The following is a 12,417-nucleotide window of genomic DNA, read 5'->3' on the forward strand; positions in this document are numbered from 1 at the left end:
AAACCTGGTGATTTGCTCAGGAAAAGGCTGCTGTTTGGTGTGTGGGGATTTGCCCAGAGGGGCTCTCCCAGAGGCAACCAGTAACACTTGAAAGTTTCACTGATGTTTAAACCATGACCATCCCATCGGAGGGCAGGCACGCACCAGCTGAAGGAAGAGTTTAGCACTAAGCACACAGAGCTCTCATTACACACACGCCCCACCGTGCTGTCCCCCCAACCAGGCAATTCCTCACTCCAGGCAGTTGTTCAGCACTCTAGTTCACTCACTACAAGTGGCTGTCAGCATGGATTTCACGTGAAGTTTTAAACTTACCCCATTTCTTGACACCACCACAAATACCTTTCATAGTTTTTCGCTTAAATGGAGGTAGATATAGTTAGATTTTTAAAAATGGATACACTTTTCCAGACAAAACCCATGGTTAATAGGAGCAAAGCGTTAGGACCTTCAGGCAATCTGTGAAGTACCTTAAGAGAAGTACCTTAAGAGAAGCCCAAGCACTTCCCAAGGGAAAGGCCCCAGGGACCAGAGCTCAGCTTCCAGTGATGAAGAATGACTCCTGAGCTCCAGCGTCCGCAGGAGCTGGAGGCACAAACAGCAGAGTTAGACCTGGTGTCCCTGAGTGTTCCCTTGAGCCCAGATGCAAAGATTCACAACTAAACATTCGCATACCATGACACATCTGTCCTGTCTGCCTGGTCAGCAGCAGATTGAGAAATCCCCAAAGCAAGAAAGACCTTGGGTGAAATCCCCTCAGGTCAGCGAGACCCGAGCACTTCCCTCCAACCCACTTGCAAACAGTGCACAACCATGCGGATGCTTTCCAATCCAAAACGTTTGTGTAGCAGCTGAACTTAAAAACAGACACTAAAATAGCTTAGGCCACAACTGAGTTGTTTGTAAAATCCTTTTTAATCTAATAGAAATGTTTTCATGAAGTTTTAAAAAAGATTTCAATGAAAACAGCTTTGGATTCAGACATTCCCTTGCCACGTTGTGAACAGAAACAGCAGCATTGCACTAGGAACAAGTGACACCGATCAGTCGAGCTTCACCATTTTGTATGAAGCGGAAAAAAAGAAGCAAACTGCTTTAGTAGAAGATAATTTGAATTATTGTCCTTAAAGGAAAAAAAAAACCAAAAAACCAAAACCAAAAACCAACCAACCAACCATGGGCTATCATCTCAGCATTGTTCTCCCTCTCCCATCTTAAAGGGAGAGTTTAGCTTCTGCAGTCTGAGCGCTACAGCGATGTTTGCCAAGTGGAAAAATACAGTGGGAAAAGAAACTATTTATCCCCAGTGCTATTAAATCCCCAAAAGTTGCAAGTCCCTTTACAGGAAAGCTTTTCTTACATAAGAAAGACAATTAGAATTGGCAAACTGATGCAAAATATTTATTCCAAGTTAGTTATTTTTGATGCAGTAGTTTTTCCCCCTCATACAGACTCAATGTGATAGTCACTTTTTTAAATCTGTAAATAATGTTATCAAAATAATCTTAATCTTTGAAATCTCACAAAAAATTTATATTTTACAATCCACCCTGAATATCAAGGCTGCAAGAAGAACACAAACAATTCCTATATCCAAATATTTTACAGCTGTACCCAAAAAAAGAAAACCACAAACGCCTGGTTAAGTGATGAAGCTCCCCGAGCCGCCAAAAAAAAAAATAAAATAAAATAAAATATTCATGTTATTAGCATTAATTTAACATAATTAGAACTTCAATAGCCATTTTGTCATTGACAATGATTGTTTTAGCACACTGTTGCCGCACGCCATTGTGTAATGCGGGCGGCACTGTTAGAAGCTTGTTGTTGCAAAGATCAGTCAGCCACTTGTATCCTGCTTACAAGACTGAACTTGTGCACTGCCCCACAAGGGATTTTTGTCAAAATTTGCTAGCTGCACAAACTTCTATTAAGCATTAGGGCAAAACCAAAAGAAAAAGCTAAAGAAGCCAATTTCTCTCTTCTTTGGGATACAATTATTTCCCTTGTGCATGAAGTATCAACAACAAAAGAAAAAACTGAACAGACTGGAGACAGAATAAACTCTGTTTAGTTTATACAACCCCAAACACGTGTTGAACTATGAACTGAGTTTATTGGGTTGGTTTTATTTATTTTAATTTTCTTGTGCCCACTTTCAGGCATCGTCATCTGACGTTTCGCTGCTACTAGTTTCTGTGTCTGAGTCCTCAATCTTTGTCTTAAAAGTGCTTCTCCAGTGGAACAACAGGCTGGAGCCGCGGCCCTGAAGAAATCCATTCTTCCCAAATCCATTTCTTCTTCGCTGTAGGAATGAAAGTAAGTTTTAAACCAAGCAGGAGTGTGGGGAGTGACTGCCGCTAACCATCTGTGGGCACAAATTACATGTTTAACTGTCTACACCCACTCTGCACAGATAATGCAGTCATTGACTGCTCTACAATCTCACTTCAACCCTTTGTCTTTTCCAATAGCCATAAGAACTACACCACAGACAACTTGTGCATGAGAAGGGAGAGGGAGAAGAGCAGTCACAATTGGCAAGAGCTGTAAAACATACCTGCTCTGATTTAATTTGGAACTCTTTGAGCTCATCCTCCGTGAGGGGAAGGTAGTTCTCATCATTTTCAGGATACTCCTGCCATCCCATTTCTTTCAATAACCTGATTTGTGGAGAAAAAAGAGGCATGGGAATTAAAGCAATGCAACAGTGGCAAAGGAGAGGACATTCTGTCCATGAAGCACAAGGTTTTGTATTAAATCACTCCCAATTCACCAGGGAATCTTCTATATTAGAGACCACTTCAACAATGCTTTGTGTTTACCCAACATTTTTCAATGTCTTTTACAAATATTTAATCATGAGGAGTCCTGTACAACGGGTAAATAACTAGCCTGGCAGAAGACAAGCAAGGCAGGGATTTGAAATTCTACCCAAGGATGCTGAAGGAGGACATGAGGCAATCAAACCAGTATCACAGCTCAGCATGTCCTAAAACTTACTATCTGCTTGCACCAGTTGCTCACACACTGCTTGCTTACAGAAGGGAGATACAAGCTGAGATACTAGGTAAATATGTTCTTCATTCTCCTCTACTTTTACAGCATTTAAAGCAGCACAGGAATATTCTACACACAGACAGACAGAAAGTAGTGTGCGTGTGTGAGGGTGTATCTTCAGTCTTCAGACTATTAGATTTAGGACACCTGCTTGTGAACAAACCAGAATCACACCAGGTTCATGCTGACTCCCAGCGTGGGCTGGTAAATATCTAGGCAGCATTAACACACAGGGATGAGGCACTAGAGAAGCACTGGAATTTAATTACAGACCATGGTAAAGTCTTGGCTCCCCTGTCATCAGTGTCTTGTTTTAATTTCAGTGAGACTCCACCCAGTCCAGCACTAGTCATGAAGCCCACACACTGATTCAGTGCACACAAAGCTACTGCTGCTTCTCAGAAAGAGTTTACTTTGAAATAGTTTCCTTCTCCTCACACAGTCCAAGGATTCACCCTCCTTTACTCCAGACACTTTATTTCACCATTTACTCACCTGTGTTCTGCTTCCAATGAATGAGAGAGGTTTTCCCCCTCCTCTGGCAAAGGGAGAGAAAGGCCATTCTGATGGCAGTTCTCTTCCCAGTTTTCCTTTGGTTCTGGTGTGCTGTTGCTCTCCATCTAATGAAAAATAAAAGCATCAAAGAGTGCTTGCAAAGACCATGCCAATAGCACATTTCCAAGTCCAAGCTTCTGCTTTTGGAAGTAAAGCCAAGCCTTTCACCTTGAGTCAGTGTTTTTTACAGAGCCTGGACTGACAGTGGTTTAATGAGACTTCTACCTGGCTGTGACAACACAGTATGAATGATGTGTGGTGGACTGCACTTTTGTGTGAAGGGAGTAAGTGCTGGCATTACAAAGCCATCATCAGTGGCTTCAGGAACCCTGAAAATGCAGGAACCTTGAAAGCAAATTAAGATGTTAAAATATGGTATTGTTCCACTCCTTAGAAAATCCTTGCAAAAATCTAGACTACCTTCACCATCTGTGACCCTTCTTTCCATCTCATTACTTACCCATTTGTATTTCATCAAGTTACAGATCTCCCTTCATCGCAGTGCTGTGCACTACTGCTGCTGGCGTGTATGCCAGACCACTGGAAGTCACTCCTTTTCTCCTCCAGAGCCTGAATTACACACACAGCTCTGGTTTTTTTTTCCATTCTCCAGTACCCAACTCCTTAAATGCATAATGATCACATATACAGTAAGGACAGAGATCTTACATCATCCAGCTTGTCACATTCTCTGTTCTCAGTTATCTCCCCATTCCTATCATCTTTCAGTGCCTTCAGGAACTCGCTCTTCTTATCAGTGGTACGGCGCATCAGCTTCGTCAGGCGTGAAGAGCAGATCTCGATGGGAGGGGTGGTGCTGGAAGGACTCTAGACAAGGAAGGTAGAATATAGAGACCTTCAATCTGTATTTCTGCAAAGATGGAGCCCTCTTCAGTACACTGGTCTCCCCATCTATCAGTATCAACTCTTCATTTTTTCTTCTGCTAGGAGTCAATTCACATGGCCATAAATAGGTTTATTCTGTTTCTTGACAATGTAACCCTAAAGTAGTGCTGGAACCTACAAGGGTATGAAGGCAAAGAACTTCATGCAGGACTCTTACTCTACAAAAATTAAGGAAATTAGGCTCAGTTCAAATTTGCATCCTAAGCATCCTGACAGACTCTACCCTGAAAGCAAGCTATGGGGTTGTAATCTCCTTTCAGGGAGTGGTCACATCCCTAACCAACCACAAGTGATGTGAAATAGGCAGCCACATCCAGCCTCAGTGTCCTTCCCTGGAGAGCGTGCTGCCGATTCCTTACTGTGTACACTCACAGCCCAGATGGTTCAGTGCGGAGCCAGGCACAGAAAACCCCGGAGCCTGTGGGAACTCTGCTCAGCTCAATTCCTGAACCCAAGGTAACCTCCCCTGCTTTTCCACAGTGTTTAAGCTTTCTCAACGATTCCGAAGCTGTGAACCAGGCGTAAGGCACAATAGTTTGCGCATTACCAGTGCCCCAGCCATGATACTGCAACAGAAACATTGATAACCAAGATGAGCCTTCGATTTAATCTGTTCCATCATTTTCACTGGACACGCAAAAGAAATCTAAGAGCACGTTATGTGAAAGTTCTTGATTTCTTAACCTTCTGCTTATGTGGATTTCATGTCTGGCTACTCTAAGAAAAGGAATTTATTCATTAATATGGATACCTGACACCAGCCTCTTGCATGCAAAACTGTTTTTTTCCTTCACTTACTTGCTTTGATTTTTTTTCCTCAATATTAAAATAGAGTAACACTTCCTAAAGTCTGTAGTGTTTTTCTCTCACCCATTTGTTTTTTTTTTAAAGCTAGGGTGGGAAGGTTGCAAATTCAGGCTCTTCAAAATGAATCTCCTTTGTAAAGTACTTTTATCACACTCATAGTGCTTTGAGCAAGGATCAAGGGAACTTAAATATTTAGCAAAACAAAACCAAGGCAGCAACAGCTGCTTGTATTTCTCATGCCTGTTGCATATGAAACACGTGTGAAATAATGCCTTTCAGGGAAGTGCATGCTGAAAGGAATGCCTTACAGTAAACATCTCTCAGGTGGCCTTTTCAGATTTTGCCTAATTCAAGACAGTAAAGAACAAATCAGCAATTGTAACAGATGTAACAAGTGACTGTGAATATTAGGATAAAAAGCCAGCAGAGTACTGAAATTAAGCTCTTTACACAGCAACTAGTTTGACTTCAGAGATGGAACGTAACAATAAACAAAGGAGATTAAAAACTACATGTTTTCTGGTAATTTGGAATACTCCAGCTCTTTGCTAGTGTCTGTTTTAATGTTTCATAAACCGCTGAGGTACTAAAACTTAATTTCTACACATTAGTGGAAAAGTTACAGCTAAAGTTTAGAAACACAGATTCCTGAAAGGGGATTTAATTTCACCTCAATTCTGGTTTTATGCAGAACTTTCTGTAGAAGGGGTTTTACATAACATTCTCGTTTAGTATGAAGGTGGTACAAGCGGGCATTTTTGGCATCTTTTCTAAAGGTAAGTTTAACCCTTTGACTGAAACATCAAGGCAGCTCTCAGTTTATCTCTTTTTTCATTTTATTGAGAGCACTGTGCATCATCTCAGATTTGTTCAGATGTCAGTCTACGCAACGCAGATGGCAACTCTTAGAGAAAAGTCATTCTGAATCATTTTAAGACTTCAGATTGTATCTTAATCTGGTTATTTTAGACTGGTTTGTGGGGACAGAGTGCCAGTGCTAGCTGGCACCCTTCTAGTTTTCAACACATTGTGGTCTCTTATGAATAGAGGTGCTATTTGCAATGCTTCTGCAGGAGAGGCATTATCCCCGTTTCAGGAATAAAAAGGCAGAGATTACTTGCAGCAGGCCTGTGGAGCAAGGATTACAGTAGTATTTGCTGGCCATGCTCCTGGGTTTTCATACTGCAAGTCTCCAACAGATTCAAAGGGAAAAAAAAAAAAGAGTGTTCAGTTTTAGTTGGGAGGAATTTTTAAGCCCTTTTGTTCAATTGATTGACACTGGTAATACAAGTAGTATTCAAGGCAGTACTGCTTGTTCTGGGGAAATCCCAGCTGCCTACTCTGGTTGTCAGATGGGTACCTGACATCTTTGCTGACTAAAGATTCACACAAGACCTTGGAGGGGTGGGGGTGGAGGAGATGACTTGCGTGGCTGCCATACAGTATGATACGGATATGCTGTATGATATAAAGTGAATGCCCTTCTCAGTATCTGCCTATTGAACTTTACATATTTATGCTGCAAAGGTGTCCATACTGTGCTGCGCATTACACAAAAAGGCAGGCTGTCAGTAGCACAAAGGACTCAGTCTAAGGACAGACAAAAGCAAGGGAAACGAGTGGAGTGTAAGATCTATTTGTCAGTGACAGGCACATGCTTGTTAACTATTGCTTTTTAATGACTGCTTTTACACTCGGCAGTGGCTAAAGCAGAAAAGTACAGGCTGTTGTAAAGTAAAGCCTGCAAAGCAGAGAATCATAAAGATGACAAGGCTGTATTTTGGAAGTAAGATCTGTAAAGGAACAAGACAAATGCACAACTAGAAAAAACCCCAACCCACTGTTACACTTGAATGAACATGTAATCTATCACAGTCTTGTTTTTTGTTTGTGTTTGTTTTACATATGCTCACAAACCTGTTAAATTTTGAGGAGCAGAGGAGAAAAGTTATTCAGTGCCACTTTTCTGTTAAGCTTTGTGGACTTCCAAGGTCCAAACCAGCATCTGGTATACAAGCCATGGAGCAAAGCATAGGAATGCTGGCCAAAACATGTTATATCACTATTACTGCTGAAATGTTACCAGAGTTATATACCAAGGTTCTCTCCGTGCTTCAGACCAAAATCAGAGGGAGACAGTTTCCACCTCAGCACGTTACCTCCTTCCAACACCAAAATTAAAAACAGACACTGTAGCTGAAGACACACATACACATGTTAAACTCCCTCAACCCCCTCAGAGATCACTGCTTGTGCTGTTGTGCTCCTAGAGAAAGGAAATGAGTCAGATTGTTCTCCTTCCCCTTCTTTTCCCATACTGAAAAACCACATGGAATCAGTTTACTTATCTATTTACATCAGTTCTTGGTATTTGCACTCCAATAACACCAAGTCTATGCACGTCTAGTTATGCAACACTATTTAAAGCATTAGTACTTTTTTATATTTGAGCAAAATTCTAATACATTCAAACGCCAATGGCTTTTTATCCAGGTAAACCACATTCTTTCTTTTAGTGTATGAGATGCGGCAGAACATGCTAAGAACGTACAAGCGAGTCATTCTTCATGGGTGCAAAGGCAGGTACCACATACAGAGAGGACCTTACCATGTTGCAGCTATAGTAGGTGATAGTGACAAGAGTTCCCACCCTATTCCCAAACCCAACCCCTTACCTCTTTGGGAGAGGTGAGGACTGAGCCACTCGCCAGTACCGCTGGTTTGGTTACAGACACTGGACTGGTAAAGGCAGAGTCACGGCTGGAGGAAAGCGAGCCTGGTTTATGTTCACTTCTGTTGGCTTTCCATGGACTTGGCTATATTGAAGAGAACACAAGATACTGGTCAGTAAAGGGTAAGGCACAAGAAGGGGTTGCTTGTAAGTAGTAAACCAAATAAACGTTGGCTGCTATGGGGATTTTTCTTTCTCCTCTACAAGAACAGCCTCATAAATTTTACCTTGACAGCCATTATTTGTTCCTCTGTTTTCTTGTTTTCCCCAAACCACACACAATTCTGCTTCATGAGCACCACCCTCCAGTAAAACACCATTAGATCTCAGAAAAGCCAGCACTGCTCTTCATTAATTAGAAGCACCACCAAGTAAAGCGCTGCATCTTACAGCTACCCACAGATGGGCAGTAAGAACGCCAATTAAATTCACATTTCATACGGAAGCACTGCTTGCCACAAAGAAAGGGTTTGCATCATTTGACAGGACCTTCCCCTGTGCGAGGAAGCAGCATTATCAAGGAATATTTCTGTCCAGGCTGAGAATGCACATTATTTATTTCCTAGGGCTCTGAAAGTGTCCATCATTGCACTGATTTAGCAACAACAACAAGGAAAAAAATAATAAAAAAGGAAGGAAAAGCTGCTACTTCATTAAAGTGCATGAGCACCTGCTGGTTTGCTCTGGATACTCAGCAGTACCCCTACAAACACACTTGCAATTTGGCTGAAAAACAAAGACTTTGAAAAACCAAGATAAGTTTTTGTTATTTGGAATGTTATCCTTGAGCCTCTCTTATCAACCAAGGACAAACACTGTGAAGTGTTAAGTCTTTTACAAAGAGGATCCTAACAGGAAACTTGTATCAAGTAGCACAGAAATACACCTGCCAGAGCATTAAAACATACTGGTTCTTTTGACCCATCGGGGTTTTGAAGCCAACTTCAAGTCACGAGCAAAATAACTCATGCACACGTGGGATCCAGGTAAATCTGAGACTGCAAGAACATTCTGCAAGCAATGAGAGCAGAAGCCATTATTTCAGTATGTTCTCGCTCTCCACTGGGTTATTTTATTCATTTTTGAATAAACAAATCAGTAGGGGAGGCCATCAGCATTACTCTTCCACTCCAACTTAAAAACAAGAGCAGTCCGCATTATTGAATGGATTATTTGGCATTCACAGCACACATTCCAAACATTCCCTTCAAACCCAGAAAATACCCTGATCTGTGCAATATTGCCTGGTACTAAAATTAGGGTGCAGAATTACTGTGACAAAGAAGTTTCTCTCCACAGATCTGGTGGCTGTACTGTTTGGTTGCCCAGCTCTCAGCTGCTGATTGTTGTTCTCCCGGCTTCCACAAAGGGGCACTTCAGATAAATTCAAAGACAGACCCTTACTGCTTCCTTAGAGGGGCCACTAGATTCAAGCACAACTAGAGACGAGCATCAAAAGGAATCGTTTGCAGATTATGACCCTCATGAATTCCTTGACTGTGAACAATAAGCCATCTCAATGAGCCCAGAAGGAACGCACTTGTTTCACTGCCACCAGTTCTCTTCCTTTCAATACTACTTGGTACAACTTCACAAAAAACCATTTTTCACTCAGTCTGCCTGTGACAGCTTTCCAATATCACTGACTTTGTCAAAAGGATGTTTTGACACCTCTACTACTGTATGCACTGCAATTCCTGTACAACTTTATAGAAGTCTCTAGAATAATGCATCCTACCATAGCTGCTTTATGTCTGTACCTTTTAAAAAAGGCATCATGCACACGTGTTTTCTTGCTACGGATATGCTGATACCCCACTTTTAAGCTTTGCTAATAGTCACCATTCATTAACAGAAGTGCTACCGATGACACCAGCAGACAATTCTTCCCTATTGCAATCTCCGCCACTGAGGAGCAATAAACTGGCCAACGAGCACAGCACCATGTCAATGCAACACACCTAATATTTATAGCCTGCTTAACATGACTGATCTCTTGGGCTATACCTCCTCCACTAGCCAAATAGCATTTCATGTATTATCAATACTGTAATACTTCAGGTATGAATCCAGGCCTACCAACTGGTTCAGTACTGTAAATACTTAATTAAAAGGAACTTAGGCAGCTACCACCACATATTGCCACAATTTCCGATTTAAATATAGATACACAATCTGGAATGCAAATGAGAGCTACATAACATGTAAAACAAGCTAACAAAAAAAAGCCCTACTATTATTTTTGATTGAAGGTGAACTTCCATACCACAGTCACAAGGCTGCCTCAGAAGAACAGACCATAGTTTTGAGATTATCTATACAAATTAAAGGGTATATTCCAACTGTGAGCACTGATTAATTATTTTTTGTTTACTCTGAAGAAGCAAAACTTCCAAGTCTAATTTCAGCACACAGTTAGGAAAACCTTCAATAACAGTAACAATAGGCATGTACATAGCTTTCACAAGTACATTTCAATCTTTCAGTCCCTACAGTTGGTACAGCACTAACTTTCAGACCTCACAAGTTATCTTTGTGCTCAACAGCAGCTAAGAGAGAAAAGCTGTTGGCATTCCTGTTCACTAAAATTCTGTTTACTTTGAAGCAATCAAAGAGACAATCTAACAGCCTGCACAGAAACTGTATTTTTGGCTTTTTGTTTCAAAGACCATTCAAAACATCCAGACTAAAGCCAGGTAAGACTATATACACACACACGTATCAAACAAGCTGTACAAGCAAAAATAAAAGCCACGGGAGACTCCCTATCCACCACAAGCTGCATCTTGTTTAATTATTCTAAACAAGTATATTATGGACTGAAAACCATGCAGAGTGAAAAACTCTTTTAATAGCCTTTTAAATGGGGTCAGTTTACCGCATTTCACTGAGGAGATCATTTGTCAGATTAAGGGTTTATACAAGATTATTTGATAATCATTTTATCCATTAGGATTTTTCCTGTAGCTGGCAGAATTTAGCCTGAATTAAGAAAAACTTACCAATGAGAAAGAAGCTCTAAACTTGCTTTCTTACAAAAAAGTTGTTAATCTTTCCTATTTTGCTTTTGTCTTTGAAGTGGGTAAGACTAATCTACTCTAATCATAGGGAAGATTTTGCTGGAATGTCGCAGCCAGCATTAGTAATTAATAAATTAAATTTTAGAACTCAAAGTATTTTGACACATTTTTAAAGAACCACCTAGCTAGCAATTTTCTTTAGCTTCCTCAATACTTTCACTATCAATCCTACAAAGTTTCTAGGGCATCTATACATGTAGATTCTCTGGAAAAAAGGGCAATTTAAAGCCTAGAACTATGAAACAAAAGAAAATACTTGGGTTTTTTTTCAACACTCCTGTATTTCTTTCAGTAAAAGAATCGTAGCACAAATCTCATTACTTTTCCAGGTTGTCTTTAAGGCTCAACTAAATTAGGGCTAAATTGCAGGAAGTTACAATCTAATCTGATCTTTGCCTCAGTTGTGTTTTCAACACATCAAAGTGCTATAACCCAAATAAAGATTTTTTCAAGGTAGTCATGTGACCAATTCAAGCACATCTTAGCACACATTCCACTTCTCCAGCATTGCTTGTTTTGTCTAATTTAGATAAGGATTTGTCTAATACAGGAGACATTCAAACAGACATTTGTATAGTCAGAAGATAAGTTAATTCTCTGTATGGACAAGACCAAATGGCATTTTAACAGGGAACAACAATTTTAGTAGTAAACAGACCTCTACTTTAAAGGCCACTACCCCAGAAATTACTGGATTCCAGCTCCTGCTATTTGCTAAGGAATTGATTCCCTTGCCAAGGGTGAGAGTTCTCCCTTGATCTGCAGTTCACTAACTTTATTGGAAACACCTGTACCTTGGAAGGAGGAGCTGCAGGTTTAGGAACCAGATTTTTGTAGACACTTGGGACAATGGTGGTGGCTTTGTTGCCATTTGCCAGGTGAGAAACAGGTGATGTAAATGCAGCTGAGAAGGCGGCGGCAGGATCCTCTTTTGAAACCTTTTTGATGACCAGCATCTTGGTAGGTTGCTTGGCACTAGGGGGGTTTTCTGTAAGAATAAAACAAGAAAGATTCTGAAATACAGATGTTCAGTTTCGTAACACCTTCAGTATATTGCTCCGGTTTCTCCCCTCTCAATCTTAGTTGCTACATGTCTGATTCCGAGACTGCTATTAGCTGTTCTTTCATTTCAGCTTTGAGCAAAGACACTGGATAAGGATGTCAAAGTCCAATCTTTTTTCATTTAACCACAACAGCTCCCTTGACGCTGAAAGGAAAAAACCTACAGTGACATCGGCTAACAGCCCTCCACCATACTACAGGAATCAGAGCAGGTAT

General features: G+C 40.8%; 1 protein-coding gene across 3 annotated transcripts in view; it reads right to left on the reverse strand.

The window, feature by feature from the left end:
* Positions 1-1,388: 1,388 nt before the first annotated feature.
* Positions 1,389-12,417, reverse strand: part of GPBP1L1 (GC-rich promoter binding protein 1 like 1) — a 33,827-nt gene continuing 22,798 nt past the window's right edge. For all 3 annotated transcript variants that reach the window (XM_030496545.1, XM_030496547.1, XM_030496546.1), the window contains 6 exons: positions 11,934-12,127; positions 8,004-8,144; positions 4,285-4,443; positions 3,556-3,680; positions 2,561-2,663; positions 1,389-2,305 (listed from right to left, as the gene is read on the reverse strand). In XM_030496545.1, coding sequence (XP_030352405.1) covers positions 2,159-2,305; positions 2,561-2,663; positions 3,556-3,680; positions 4,285-4,443; positions 8,004-8,144; positions 11,934-12,127 — 869 coding nt within the window. In that variant the 3' untranslated portion in view covers positions 1,389-2,158. The remainder of the gene's footprint in view (positions 2,306-2,560; positions 2,664-3,555; positions 3,681-4,284; positions 4,444-8,003; positions 8,145-11,933; positions 12,128-12,417) is intronic.

The sequence above is a fragment of the Strigops habroptila genome, chromosome 8 (genome assembly GCF_004027225.2).
Source record: "Strigops habroptila isolate Jane chromosome 8, bStrHab1.2.pri, whole genome shotgun sequence".
NCBI lineage: Eukaryota > Metazoa > Chordata > Aves > Psittaciformes > Psittacidae > Strigops > Strigops habroptila.